The 14,808-nt window shown below is 29.9% G+C and overlaps 3 protein-coding genes across 3 annotated transcripts; 1 reads left to right on the top strand and 2 right to left on the bottom strand.

The window, feature by feature from the left end:
- Positions 1-588: 588 nt before the first annotated feature.
- On the bottom strand, positions 589-1,802 carry LOC124929684 (transcription factor bHLH139-like). Its single transcript, XM_047470084.1, has 4 exons — positions 1,269-1,802; positions 981-1,187; positions 760-891; positions 589-666 (listed from the first exon to the last, which is right to left on the bottom strand). The coding sequence occupies exons 1-4, from the start codon at positions 1,800-1,802 to the stop codon at positions 589-591; spliced, it is 951 nt and encodes a 316-aa protein (XP_047326040.1).
- Positions 1,803-5,782: 3,980 nt separating this feature from the next.
- On the bottom strand, positions 5,783-11,110 carry LOC124932575 (zinc finger protein-like 1 homolog). The gene is made up of 9 exons (XM_047473228.1): positions 10,893-11,110; positions 10,400-10,480; positions 8,251-8,371; positions 8,030-8,124; positions 7,385-7,456; positions 6,758-7,015; positions 6,569-6,683; positions 6,280-6,469; positions 5,783-6,205 (listed from the first exon to the last, which is right to left on the bottom strand). The coding sequence occupies exons 1-9, from the start codon at positions 10,914-10,916 to the stop codon at positions 6,091-6,093; spliced, it is 1,071 nt and encodes a 356-aa protein (XP_047329184.1). The 5' UTR covers positions 10,917-11,110; the 3' UTR covers positions 5,783-6,090.
- Positions 11,111-13,605: 2,495 nt separating this feature from the next.
- LOC124932997 (zinc finger protein 1-like) lies at positions 13,606-14,308 on the top strand. Its single transcript, XM_047473720.1, has one exon. The coding sequence runs from the start codon at positions 13,674-13,676 to the stop codon at positions 14,259-14,261; it is 588 nt and encodes a 195-aa protein (XP_047329676.1). The 5' UTR covers positions 13,606-13,673; the 3' UTR covers positions 14,262-14,308.
- Positions 14,309-14,808: the final 500 nt, after the last annotated feature.

The following is a 14,808-nucleotide window of genomic DNA, read 5'->3' as shown; positions in this document are numbered from 1 at the left end:
ATTTATACGTCTATTGTATATATAAAAAAAGTTATATAATATTTAAAATAAAAAAAAAAGTTTATTATTTAAAATATTAAGAAAATACAAAAAAAAAGTAAGTCAGAAATTTATAAATAAAATACAAAATGAAAAAAATATATTTTGTTTAAAATAGTGGTTTATTTATTGAGTGTATTTAAGACAAATACTGAAATTTCACCTTTATTAGCTATTGTTAATATTTAATACAATGAAATATTTATTAATCTTATTGTGAGGTTTAATTGAATGGCAAAATAAAATATATTAGCTTAGCATAACACAAAATAATAATGTTGTCAAAAGAATACACAATAAACATATTAAACTGGTAAGAAATATAATATCACCAAAAAAATAATATAATTTTAAATATTCTTATTGATGAACTTAGAAAAATCTCCAAACAAGAATCAAAGAATGTACTAGCTAGAACAATACAAATAATTTATTTGATTGTGTGATGTATATCTATAATAATTAGTGTATGAATACCACCAATAATTATTGCAGCCATCATCTTCAAACAAATTTGAAGGGTTTGAGAATGTGATCTTAATTAATTAATTAATTGATATCAAGGTCAATGTTCATTCCATTGTATGCAATGGGTGCATACATCCATAAATCATCAGAGATCAAAATCTGCATAAATAAAAATATAGCATAATTAAGTTTTAATTGGTAAATTAATATAAAATGACTACATAATCATAAAAAAAAGGGTTTTAAAACAACCTTAATTTGAAGCTGCAAGAATTTCACATATTGGACAGCTTCTTCAAGCATTGTGCTTATGTCAACTTTTGTGCCATTTGGGACAAGACTTTGCAAGATCCTTAGTCTTTCATTAATTTTCTCTCTTCTTTTCTACAAAATAAATCATTGAAATTTTCAACAAATAACTTTGATGTAAAATTGGATTGATAAATATATATAATATTGTTGGTGCTCTTTACCCTAGCGTAGAGGCTTTGAGGGTCGGTTGCAGATCCTCTTTTCAACCTTCTCTTGCCATTAATGCTTGAACTTTCGTTCAATCTTCCACTCAAATCTAGAGAAGTAGTGTTGGAGTCGGGTTCATCTTCTGAACTGTTGATCGAGCTTGGTTTGATCTTCTCTAACGCTACACTTTTTCTCATCTTAGCCTTTAAATTCTTCTTCATCTATCATGCAATGAAATCAATTATGTTTCTTGTCACACAAGTAATTTAAAAATAAAAAAATAAAATGAGCTAGGACAATACCACACTATTAACATGAGGCCGTGACCTCTTCTTGAGATTCTCCAATAGGTTATCATCTATGTTACTAGATGAGTAGTTTTCACGCCCTTTTGTGATAATATTGTCGTCAATAGTATTGTCGTCCATATCCATTAGGTTACCCATATGCTTATAATTAGGGTTTTCTTGTTCTACAAAGATGTGCATAGGCATGATAAATGTGTTATTATCATCCATGCTCAAAAAATTGTTGACTTCACTAGGGCAAATCAAACCATGATCATCATTTGAGGATAACTTAGGTACACTCTCTTCATGTGAGAAAGAACACAACAAATTATCATTAGGTCCATTCATACACATTTCTAGATAATTTCTTGAACCTAATCGAGAGGAATTAGATACGACAAGATCCATTGCCTCCTCGGATAATTGCTCTTTAGAAAATGAGCAGTTGTTCAAAAATTGAGCCATTAAATCTTCCTCTTCATTAGTGCTCGACATGTATAGTCCTCCGTAGGCGTTCCATTCGCTTTCTCCCCAATTAGGCTCCATTGTCTCCTATAGAAATCGATTTTAGAAGTCTGTTCTAGATGTGGTGAAATTGACAAAAATATGGTTTAAGAAAAGACATATTTATACTCCATTTGAGCAAGCAACAAAATGTCAAAAGGATTTCTTTATTCATTCATTTTTTTAAACAGTTATATTGTTTAATCTTGATGGTGACTGTCTCATTATTAATTTATGTTAATTAGCCCTAAGCAAGAACAACTCACATAAAAACAGTGCATTATTTATATTAAGGGTCTAATTATAAATTATGGGACGCCCCTTTAAACATGGTTAGAGGGGCTATTAATTAAGACCAGTTCACTGGAAACAATCAAATTAATGCATTAAAAATCTATAGAAATTGTGTAAAATTGATTTAATTAAGAATTTAACCATGAACCCGGACATTCCAAAAATTGGAAAAAAAATAAATATCATTCACCTGTTGATTAAAAAGGCACAAGTAACAAAATAAAGTGAACAAAAGGAAGTGAAAATATTATAATTTACTTAATTTTAAAAAAAAAAATATGTGATGACTACTACAATTTTTTTGATGTATATATACTATTTAAATTTTTTATTAGTTTATAATTAATGAATCATAAAACAAAGTTATGATTAATTAGTATTTTAAATAAATTCTTATATCTTAGTTAAAAATTAGGTAAATTCAGAATGGGAGTTATTTAGACTTTGTAATGGCACCATATTAGAAAATGAACAGTTTCTCTATTATTATTTTTTGTATAGCAAACAAATATAATTATAGATATTTGATTGAAATAATTGAAATGAATGGTGTCTATGAATAATTGATGGTGTATTAGTTTTTAATTTTTTTAATTTATTAATATAGGATTTTATAATCATAATTCTATAATCATAATTTTCCTCTCCAATTTAAATTGTTTTAACTTTCCCCTCCAATTTAAACTATTTTAAGTGAAAATTGAACCGGTGACATTAGTCTCTTAGAAACCAATTTTATAACTTAAGTTACCTGTTTGAAGTCTTCTAGTTATTTCAATTAGGAAAAATAACATTTCTAGATCCAATGAACCTTATAAATTTCATGAGGATGACATGCATATAAAAATGTGGGATCCTGTGGGTGAAACATATAAAAAAATGTTTTGTTCATAAAATAATATATAGAGAATAGATATTGAATGTTGACACTATGTTTTGAAGTGATGCAAAGACTTTAATTTATAGCACCATAATAGAGAATATACAAGAGCACTAACTTTCCACAAGTCAACTATTATAAAATTGGGGGAAATGTGAAGTCAGAAAATATAAAATTTAATACCCTGAAAATGTTATTGACTTTTTATTTATTCTGGTGAGGATTTATTTGCAAAAGAAAAAGTATAATAAGTTTTTTTTTCAAATAAAACCTTCCTTGTATTGTCTTTCCATCCCTCAATCCATTATTTATTTATAAGAGGTACATAAAATTCAAATTTGCTATTTCTTGACCTTGTGCAGCTAAAAAACATTATTTTAATAATTTTTAATAATAAATTTTTATTATTTTCTCATCAAATAAATAATCAATTAAAATATTAAAATATTATTAAAAAAAAATTTTAATTACAAATTAGCACCCTTTAAATTTTTTTCACCAAATAACTCAAATTTTTCATGATCTCAATATGAACAAATTATTTAAATAACATAACCCAACTCGATGGACTTAGTTTTTTTGTTCTGGTTTTGATGTTAAATAATATATTTTCTTAGTTTCTCGGGGAAATTTCTTCGCAGTGCAACAAAAATCGAAAAACAGTTTAAACTTCAAATATAAATAATAAAATAAAATAATTCATATATTTATAATTATAAATTATTAAAATAACAAATATCAAAAACATTCAATAATAATATTTTTAAGTATTAAAAGTAACTATTACATTAAATAAGTTTATTAACCATTTTAATCAATTATCATTAAAAAAATAATTGGAAGATTGGTGCACCCCTGAATTCCGTCTAAAATGTTTCAAGATTTTCTGATCCCGGTCAAGCGGAAAACCACCCTAATTGGTTCAATTCGGATTGGTTAACATTCGGATCGGTTAACGCGATATGGTTTTCAAATTGTCATACTTTGTTTTGAAGTATGTTGATTGTACTTTTAAATCTAGAGACAGAGTCAGTTTCCACAAAAACAAAAACAAAATATTTTGAAAACTGCATTAGGTGATAGGTCAATAATGAATGAGGGTTGGCTCTCTTCTGAACCAATTGAATGAACTGAAATGGATGCTTGTTCATTAGCTAAATTTATTATTATAAAGAAAATGATGAAGGTGGACATGGCTGTATTTTGTGCTCCCCACTAAGCAAATTGGAAGTGAAGGAATATATATATTATTTGTAGTATATGAAATTATGAATGATAGAGACCCTTTCTAGATTTTATTATAAGTTTGCTAAATATATTATTTATACCTTAATTTACTTCCCATTCTTTATTAGTTTATTTGAGAATCTTCTTTTATTTAAATCATGGGTATAAAATTCAAAATGTTGTTTATTATAAGTCAAAATGTTATTATAAGTAATAGTTATTGTAGATCATTTCTTGTGGGTGTTGACATTGAATTTTTCAAATGATTTTTCTTTACTTTGTTTATTTATTTATTTTCCAAGGATGAAAGGTATTAGATATGATCTCTAAATTCTGACTTTTGAGCCACAATATTTTAATTGTTTATATATCCTTTGCATGTACGTGCCCAGGTCATGTGAAAATATTTTAGATTTAACAAATAGGCAGGAGGAATTTCCCATGTTTTTTATTTATTTATTTTATATAGATAGATAAATAGGCCTTCCTTTGATTGATTTTCACTTTTCTTTCCTTTAAGCTATAAGTATTAATTATAACTTGGTCTAGTTTTTCTTCTATAATAAAATTAATGTAACAAAAATTACAAAAACAATAAAGTTATTTGGAAAAAAAAAGGTGAAAAAGAATATTAGCAAATCTGTATAATAGATTATTGTGAATGAAATCTGAGAGTTGCAATCATAGGTGAACATTTTTCTTTTTAATCTACGCAGATCGCTAAGTCTTATGATTTGAGTGAGAATCAATAGTTAAATGACATATTTTAAATATTTTTATTTATTTTTACTTTTTTTGATATTTTGTGTTTAATTTTTAAAAGTTCTTTTCATTTGTTTATAGTCTGAGTAATGAAAGGATAAAATGTTATTCATTTTCAGATTTTGTTAGTCTTGTAAGGGTTATTTGAATTAAGTGTATAAGTAAAATTGACTAAATTGCCTAAATCGAACTTGTCTAAATAGAACCGAAAATCAACCAAATTGAATATCCGACAGACGATCTATAAAATGACCGACCCTTCATAATTAAAATTAAAAAAATAAGTTACACACTATGTTATACCTAAACATATTTTTAATAATTTATCACATTTATATTCACATGAGAAAAAAAAAGTGCTTCTAAAAACATTAATTAAATATTTATCATCGCCTGACCCAAAAAATGTTTTCAAATGGACCTTAGCTTGTTTGGATTCAGCTTATTTAAGTAAACAAGTAGATAACTTTAAAATTTGATGGACCTTTTAAAAAAAAAAACTTTAAAAATTGATATTTTGTTTTTTTAATAGAAAAAGTATAAGAATATTTTGGTTGATAAATTGATGGATAATAATGGAATAAATAAAAAGGAAAAAATGGTTTCGAACAAAGCCATAATGTTGTGGATTATCACTGAATAAGAAGCTTCTTCTATTCTTTTGGTTATGTAAATCATTGACAATAAAGTTTTGATTATTTGAAATTTGCATTGAAAATATTTATAAGTATATTTCCAACAAAATCATCCTCCATGGAAAAGACACTTAAGACATGTCTAGAAGAAGAAGAAAAATCATCAAATCAAACAAAAGAAAATGATATATATAAGTAACCTCATACCAAAACAAACTTAGTCTATAATAAGCAATATGATAATAATAATAATAATGTTCTAAAGTCTATTATTTTACCTTTTTTCCAAACTGACAACAAAACTACATGTAAAGAAAGAAAAGACTCTTCTAACAACCTCCACATTACATCCATCATTCTAAACCAAAACTTTAAAGAGATAAGAACAGTTGCATGATGATATGAATAAACATCTTTTGAAGAGAAAATCATCCATCCTATAAGCAATTCTCATGTCACCAAAATACACAGTAAATGTATATATGAATGAACAAACAACCCAAGCAAATTACCTCAACCTTTGAGATATCTTTTACTGCTGTTGCAGCTGCTGCAGCTGCTGAAGCTGGTCATCATCAAACGGCTCATCCCCGAGGCCACCTTCTGAGATTCTGTAATAGAGAATACCCATAGTAGCCATGCATGCCCTACACCACCAAGTTCAACAAAAATTAATTATAATAGAAAAATACGAAAGAAAAGAAAAGAGATAAAAGTTTACATTATAGCTATGAAAAGAAGGATCTTTCTCGGATCCATTCTTGAAGGCCTATGATGGCGTGATCGGCCACCACTACCCTCTTGGGGGGCATCTGCAGCATCTTTTCTTGGCGGCGCTGTCACTGGTAAAGTTGGTAATGAACTTGACCAGAAAGGTATCAATGCTCTAAGAAACTTTAGCTGGAGAGAACCTACATTCACAATTGTCTATTCTTTTAGTTTTTTATACCATATATATTCAGACACAACATAAATATATATATATATATACACAACAAACAGACACACACCCCTTCGACTGTACTTCTTTTGATTTGCATCTTCATCATCAGCATAATATGAAAACTCCGAGTTCTGTCTCTCTACTTGAAATGCACCCTTTCGAGTTGTCGCACCGGCCTGTGTCTGTCTTGTTTGCAATATATAATTCAGTTTGAGATGTACAAAAAAAAAACTTTAGTGACAGAAAATTCGCTTACGCTAGGGCTAGAACTTTTCATGAAATCCGACTGTGGACTTGTCAAAGGTGATTTCATAGTAGAGCCATCAACCTCAACAATATCTGATACAGAAGCCTTTACATTGGAACCGTTTGCTATTGATGAGTTGTTGCCATCGGTGGTAGATAGATTTACTAAAGGATCAGAGGCAAAAGCTGGTGGTGCTGTGTGGGACGACTCTGTTGTACCCACTAAAGAAACTGGATGATTACCAAATAGGTTCTTTTCTAGACCAGTCTGCAAATCACAATTTGCAAAAATAATCAACCTATTAATAAATTAAGCAAAACATAATGTTATTTGCTATTAAAGTGAATTATCATTAAGAAATATTTGAATCTTTGCTTAGATTGGAAGTTAGTATTTTGTATAAGATTTGGTATTTTAGCAATTTTTTTATGTTGGAAGTTACCTCTATAAATACATGACCCCATAGCATATTTAAGGACTTTCCCCTTTATTGAATAAGATGCATTTCAGTTTGTTCTTAGTTCTCTGCTATACCTCTTCCTATCTCCAATTTCTATTCGGTTTCACATCAGCTTTCATTGTACTTCCATTAACTCATACACTGATAGATACACATGAATTAACCCTTAACATTACCTGCATAATTGCTTCTTTAAGCTTTGAATGAAGTCGGGATCCAGAATCCTTGATCATTTTTGGCGGCCATATCTGTAAACCAATGACATGCATATTGGTCAATGAGAAGAAACCTGATAAATTTTCCTTCTTTTGGACAAAGTAGAAACCCGATATTGAAAAGACATGCAGCATCAGCAATATGATAGATTTTGTTTTGGGAAAGGTTATTAAACCCTAGTTAGTATTATCCTATTAAACAAGGCATAACTTTTGTAATCAAGATTATTTTTAAGTTTTAGAATAATAAAAGAGTAATAATTCTGAGTATCTCAACATCTCTATAAAAATTTTAAGTCTTTCCCCATCTTCTCAAAAGTTCTACAAACCCAATTGAGGGTTAGCATAACAATACTTGTCGAAATGTAATCTGTCAAATTTTGTTGCCATGAAATCAAGCTACAATAATCTCTTCCCACAACTTTTCCAATATAAATTTATAGTAACATCTACAGCTGTCCTGCTATAACTGTTGAACAGACAACAGTTATTACTTTACTATGTGAAAAACATTTACCAATATATTTTGGGGCAGAAACCATTTGAAGTGAAAGAAAGGATTGAGAATTATAGATCTCATTCACCACAGCATAAAGAAAAACTTACAGAAGTATTACAGGTAGGGCAACCATATCCGGCTGGAGCAGTGTGCTCAGGGAAACTTTTGATGTGTGAAGCCAAGCAGTTTGTATGCATAACATCTACATGAACAGCCAGCATTTGGGGAAAGGAAATATAAAAATATTATTCAGGTGGCTTCAAAAACTATTATTATCTAATAACATAGAACTTCATTATGACGTTCACGTAATTTTAAGATCACATACGCAAGCAGCCCAACCGAGTAGTTTGAGGATTTGCTCCCTCTTCAAGGGAGGAAAGGCAAAGGCAACATTTGGGAGGCCAGTCATACTCTCCATCAATTACCCATTCAGAGTAAGTTCGAGCCTATGACCAGACAAACAAATTGAGTCACTAAATATCCAGTATTAACAAAAATGAAGATAATTTGCTGAAGATAACATGTTAATATTGGACATCGTGGGATCAAGTCTTCCTTGATGTAAGGGAAATTTTCTCAGTATTGAACAGGTCAACTAAATAAAAAGCATATGTCAAGAGTATTTGTTCTTCTAAAAAATAACCTTTTTGCCTATTAAATCTAACTGATGTGAATAAGGAAGTTACTGGAATTAAAAGGAACAAAAATAAATTTACATCAAATGAAAAGAACATCCCTCATGATGCAAACAGTTAAGTGTTTGTTATCACAAATAGTACAATGCATTATGATGTTTTGTCACTTCCACTTTCATGTGTCAAATCTTGATGTTACCTATTTAAATTAGCATTTCAATATCTTCAGAGAAACTTTAAAGGGGAAAAAAGTAAACCACAAAGAAGAAATTACATAATAACTTCTCTCAATATTTACAGAGGGTTATAAATTTCTTAGTAGAAATACCACAAAGCAAGGAAACATTTTGCCTCTAACCGGTAGAGTTGAGTTTTAGCATAACAAAAACACTTCATGCTACAACTTCTTAAAACTAAAAAATCAAAAAGATCGAATAACAGTTACAAATAATACTACTGACTATTTATCTGTTATGAAATCATACCATGATTTCCCCTCCATTGATACAATTTCATGATAACTAGCACGCTATAATACATCTCTTTGTACATGGAACTGCAGTTTCAGGTTAGTGCTTATGCACCATTCACTTCATCTCTGTCCCTCTTACAGGAGGGCAGAACAATGCCTCAATCCATACCCAGTTTCAAATTTCTCACAATTTATTTGGAATGACCTTCTGAGTTTTAAGTGCCTAACATGAAAGCAATAAACTCTCTGCAAATGGGCTGTAATATAGGAATGGAGATAAGCTTAGTCTTGATAACCTTATCTTAACTTTCTTGCTTGTGCATTCCGTCTAACTAAGTTTACTGGAACAACCAAAAAAGCAGCGGATAACCTCCAGTCAGATTTTTTTCCTCGGAATAGATGAATTTTGAATTCCAAGCATTTCTAGGTTCCTCAAATATATTGTGAGAAAAAGTAAATGGTATTGGTGCTTTCATAGATTTGACCATATAAGTTGTTTCATTTGTTTAAGGAAAGACTCCATAAATATGGAAAAAGTAAATTTATGAGATGATGGCTTTCTTATCCAATGGAAAAAAGAGAGTATATATATTAGCTTGGGAAGGAGGACGATATGAATGTAGAAATTCGAAATTCTGGGAGTAAGCTTGAAGAGCTTGAGAATGAGGAAGGTTGAGGCGGAAATGAAAATGGATGAAAATTTTCAAGATCAATAGCTTTTGTTTGAGAATTTGTGGAGACTGATCTAGGTTTATTATAGTCAGAACTGGTTGATAGTCTTGAGGAGAATCATTATGTAGTTTTCTGGCGACTATGGAAAAAATTGGCCTGTTAGATGATAAGTCATTCAGCCTTTCCTTGAGTCCCTTTGATCTCATAAGGGAATTATCCCGAGGATTGCTCAAGCAATGAGGTGAACAGTTCCAGAGATATCATGTTTTAGTAAGATTATAGCTTTGTGTATGGTACAGTAACTAAATACTATGGCAGATGATGTGCATGAAAGTTCTGTAAGAGCTTTAAATGTTGGTAGCTTATGATATAGCTTCTTTTAATACTATTTTGTATGCTCTTACAACTTTGAACAACAGAACATCCAACAAATGTAAATAGCAGGGAAGCATTCCTACAACTAGACTTATCAATTCAGCAATTCGTACTCATGAACAAATAGTAATTCTGATCAAACCAGAATCCTCATACTACATCTCATGTCGTGGCAAATTGTAAATCTGTTCAAACACAAATAGTAACAAACTCCAGTTGAATAACAAACAAAAAAAACTTTGAAGATAGAACCTAATTTATCAGAAATTCCAAATCATACAATGAGATTGTAACCAAGTAAGGGTATAATAAAGCATTACCACACAGATCTGGTGCTCCGCAAAACATATGCATTCTCCACACACTGGTACTTTGTGAACAAAGCAGTACAACTTGGTTGCCTGAAAACAAACACATTCCTTAGGTTCACATAAACTACAAGCAGCTTGAAATGAGAATTAACGAAACGCATTCAAGTAAATCTGCAGCCAATTTTCCCATTCCAGTAAGTAGAATCCTACAGCCTCTACCTAAATCCAAATTTCAAAGAAATAGATGGATCATGAACAATTCAAACTTCATTCTCCCAATTCAGAACCGATCTGATCCAAACATCATCAACTGAAACAGGACAACACTACATTTCAACAGAAGCTAATCATCTAAGTTCCAAATCTGCTCAATCTAAAACTTGAACCTAAGGAAAATGCGTGTAAATCATGACGACCAGCCGTGAACGACTATTAACACGTCATCGATATATATGCACGAGTGTTTGTTTGCATAAGAAGGTGTAAGAAATACGAGAAGTACCTTGCGGCATTTGCAGACCACCATCGGATGAAGTTAATCAAGGAAATCCAGAATGAGATGTTTCGAGAATCGACGACAAATTTTGAAGTAAGAGAAGATTAGAAAATCTATCAAATTTCAGGCGAATTTGTGATCTCGAATAGCAAAGAGAGATGAAGATCTAGAGAGAGAGATCGGCGACATCACCTCACTCCTCCATGTATTAACGAAGCAACTAGCAACGTTTCTTCCGAGCCATTTCTTCTTTCATAAAACTCATATCTTAGTCCTTCAAGTTATTACGAGTGCTCGACTTTTATCTACTACTATAAAGATATTTAATTTGATTATTGAACTTTGTTATAAAGAGTTCATTCATATTGGCATATTATAAATTGAAAACTTTATTGGAATTATGGATGAGTACTGTTTGGTATTTTTATAATAAATATTCATGTGTCAAAATATTTATCAAGATAAATTAGTTCACCATAACAAATTACTTATTTAAATATATAATAGAAGCGTATAAGAGTATATAAAAAAAAAGTTTAAGATCAAATAACATAATTTTAAAATAGATGATAGACTTATTTATAAATTTCCTCCAAATATGACTAGTTTCATTGTTACAAAATGTTACAAAACTTAGGGTTATAAATGAGCCAAATCGAACTCAAGCCTGAATCTCGACCTTGGCTCGATTCACTCTCTATTGGTGGCTCGAACGAGTTTTAAATTTGAATTCAAACTTTAATAAAAAATTTACCTGCAAGATTAAGTTTGACTCGGAAATTTTGAATTAAAATTAAATTTTCAAGTTCGAACTCAATTTAAAATAAAACAAAATGGGGGCTATGAGCTCTTTTTTGGTTGATAGAAGGAAATGGAGGCAACTAGAGGCGGGTGATGAGAGTCGGGTAAGTGTAATGATTAAAAGAGATGAAACAAAAGAAGTATGATTTAAAAAATGGTTAGACAATGATGAGTGTGAAGTGCTTTAGTATTGTGAAATTAGCTTGGACTTTTATGATGACAGGATTGTTATGGTTAGTTTTTGAGTTTAAGTTAACTATTTAAAATAATATATTATATATTGTTTGGTTCGAAAAAACTCGATAAGTTATCAAACTAGTATTATATAACTAGTATTATATGAGCTCGAATCAAAATAAAACTCAAGTTAAATTTTGACCGAGGAACTGCGAGATTTGCGCCTGCGCTCCTTTTTTAAATCTTATCCACCAATAACAAATGTCTCATTTTTTCTTATTTGTTAACATACTCAAATCCAACAAGGAAAAATAAAATAAGTTTAAAAAATACTTTTACCTTTACGTTTTAGTCAAACTTTTGTTTTAATTTTTATTTACAAAATATCATTATTGATTATATTACATTTGTCTCATTCATTAGAGAATTGTAAGTACTAAAAGTTATGTTTTAAAAATGTGATAAAAAATTATTTTTAATGATACTTGTGAAAATTAGTTTAGATGGTTAATTCAGGTCCAGACCTAAGAGTTGGTTGGAGTTTGAAAAATACAAAACATTGTACGCGTATGAAAATCAACTACCCAATATGTTATTTAACTAAAAAAATAACTTAGTTTAATTGATTTATTAGTTGTTGTTTTTTTTTTTTACAAATTTAGGGTATAGATAAATGGTTCAAAACATTTGAGAAATATATTTTTTGAGTTTTTTTAAGTGGCCACAGATGGTGATCTTATGTGAATGGATAAATTGCATCACTAAGAATTGTTCAGTATATATTAATACTAAGAATTGTTCAGTATATATTAATAAAGAGATTTTTCTTTTGTTACTTTGCCTTAAGGAAATAAGGCATGCATTGCGTCTATATAGATCTTTAAATAAAAAAAATTCAGTTTATCATTTATTTAACAAACTGATTACTAGTTTTGGTTCCATCGATGGCTAACGGACCGACCGAAATCAATAATTTAATTTTTTAAATTAAGTATTAAATTTATTAAATTAATTTTATTAATTATTGTAAATAGTGGAAAAGAATTAAATGAAAAATTAAGTTAAATTAATTTTTTTTAAATAAAAAAATAAATTATTATTTTTTTAACTCTTAATTGGTTCCTATTATATTATTAGAGATTATTAAATATTATAATATAGTTAATATTTATAAAAAAATAATATAAAATATAAATATATAATTCAATTATTACCGTAATTCAATTATCAATTTCCTATTTTTCATCTTAGTTATCTCTTAACTTTTTAAGTTGTTCATAATTACTTTTTTTTTTTTTTTTGTTAGAATCGTTGTTCATAATTTTTACAATCATTAGAAATAATTAAAATTGTCTTGTCTAACAAAAATAAAAAATAAAAATATGATTTTAAAAAATGACTTTTCCACTTGGGTAGATAGTTGCATTTCGGTCAGACCCACACAAATAAAGTTGTTACATTTTTCAGAAATAGTCAATAACCACACAATCAAATATTATTGGGCCTTTTTTCTTAATGTTTTTCATTTAGGTTATTTTTAATTAATCAGACAATTTCTTACCATTGGATGAATGAAAATATATAAATATGCAATGAAACATTATAATGAGAATTCATTCATTGTAACCTAAAATGGAAAAAAAAAGTTGAAAAAAAAGAATGAATTATGATGGGATATATATATATATAAAGTAGTGTTAGTCCTCCAGCACCACCACTACTCCTCCCGAGTCCTAATCTCACTACTCTTCCACTCTCACAATTGTTTATTGACCTTCTCTTCTCTAAGTTACATAGATAGATCCATCCATGGCTCTTCACATTGACAAATCCATGGATTCGGAAACTTGGACCACACGCAACAAACAATCCCCCGACAACGACGATGAATACCTCGCTCTCTGTCTCATCATGCTCGCCCGCGGCGTCACCGATCGTCACCTTGAGACCACCACGCGTCCTTCTTCTACATACACTTGCACAGTCTGCGCTAAGTCCTTCCCATCCTACCAAGCCCTAGGCGGTCACAAAGCCAGCCACCGTACTAAACCACCTCTTTCCGCCAAAATCTCCACCGCCGCCGCCACCGACGAAATCCCTCCCTCTACACCCTGCAACCTCACCACAAGTGCTCGTGTCCACGAGTGCTCCATCTGCCACAAGTGTTTCTCAACAGGACAAGCCTTAGGAGGACACAAGCGCCGTCATTACGACGGAGGTACTACTAACAACAACGTTGTATTGTCGGATGTCGGGAGATCGGGTCGGAATTTCGATCTCAATCTACCTGCAGTGTCGGAATTGAGCGTTGACTTTCAATTGCAAGTAAAGAGACGACTGGAAGAAGAAGACGTGGTGGAAAGCCCCGTCGTGCCCTCGAAGCAACCGCGGCTATAGTTTGTTTACTCTTAATATTTGATTAGGTTTAAATTTGATACTCTTTAAGCCCAAAACAAATATTTTATTTATTTATTTAAATTAAATTAAATTGGATTTTATGTACATATTATTATTATTATTATTATTATTATTGTACTGGTACTGGTACTTAATTTGATATATTATATTATAATATTATTATTGTTTATTGAGTAATTCAATATTTAATATTGTTTATAAAAAATAGTTAGAATGTGCATTGCCTTGTGCCTTTGTACAGCTCAAACTCATTGGAAAATCAAACAGTGAGATGCCAGCCCATACAAGGTCACTTGCTTTTTTTCAATTTTAAAGAAAATATTATTATAATTTTTTTTTTCCTGTTAAAAAATATGTAAAATTGAGAGTTTGAACATAACAAAATTTATATAAAAAATGTTGATTCAAGACTCATTTCAAATAGTATTTATATATTAAAATAAATTTATTTTTCTCAAACTCAATGAAAAATTACACAGTGGGATGCCAGCCCATACAAGGTCAATTGCTTTTTTCAATTTTAAAG

Source organism: Impatiens glandulifera, chromosome 3, assembly GCF_907164915.1.
Source record: "Impatiens glandulifera chromosome 3, dImpGla2.1, whole genome shotgun sequence".
Classification (NCBI taxonomy): domain Eukaryota; kingdom Viridiplantae; phylum Streptophyta; class Magnoliopsida; order Ericales; family Balsaminaceae; genus Impatiens; species Impatiens glandulifera.
The sequence above is the reverse complement of the archived record's forward strand: the minus strand, read 5'-3'. Positions and strand labels throughout refer to the sequence as shown.

Excerpts from the sequence above, each read along its gene's own strand:
- LOC124929684 (XM_047470084.1), bottom strand. The coding sequence starts at position 1,802 with ATGGAGCCTAATTGGGGAGAAAGCGAATGGAACGCCTACGGAGGACTA. Across the intron at positions 892-980 it reads CTCAAAGCCTCTACGCTAGG|AAAAGAAGAGAGAAAATTAA; the intron begins GTAAAGAGCACC and ends TTTATTTTGTAG. Across the intron at positions 667-759 it reads TCTTGCAGCTTCAAATTAAG|ATTTTGATCTCTGATGATTT; the intron begins GTTGTTTTAAAA and ends TTATTTATGCAG.
- LOC124932575 (XM_047473228.1), bottom strand. The coding sequence starts at position 10,916 with ATGGTGGTCTGCAAATGCCGCAAG. Across the intron at positions 10,481-10,892 it reads TGGTCTGCAAATGCCGCAAG|GCAACCAAGTTGTACTGCTT; the intron begins GTACTTCTCGTA and ends GTTTGTTTTCAG. Across the intron at positions 7,457-8,029 it reads GCCCTACCTGTAATACTTCT|ATATGGCCGCCAAAAATGAT; the intron begins GTAAGTTTTTCT and ends ATTGGTTTACAG.
- LOC124932997 (XM_047473720.1), top strand. The coding sequence starts at position 13,674 with ATGGCTCTTCACATTGACAAATCCATGGATTCGGAAACTTGGACCACA.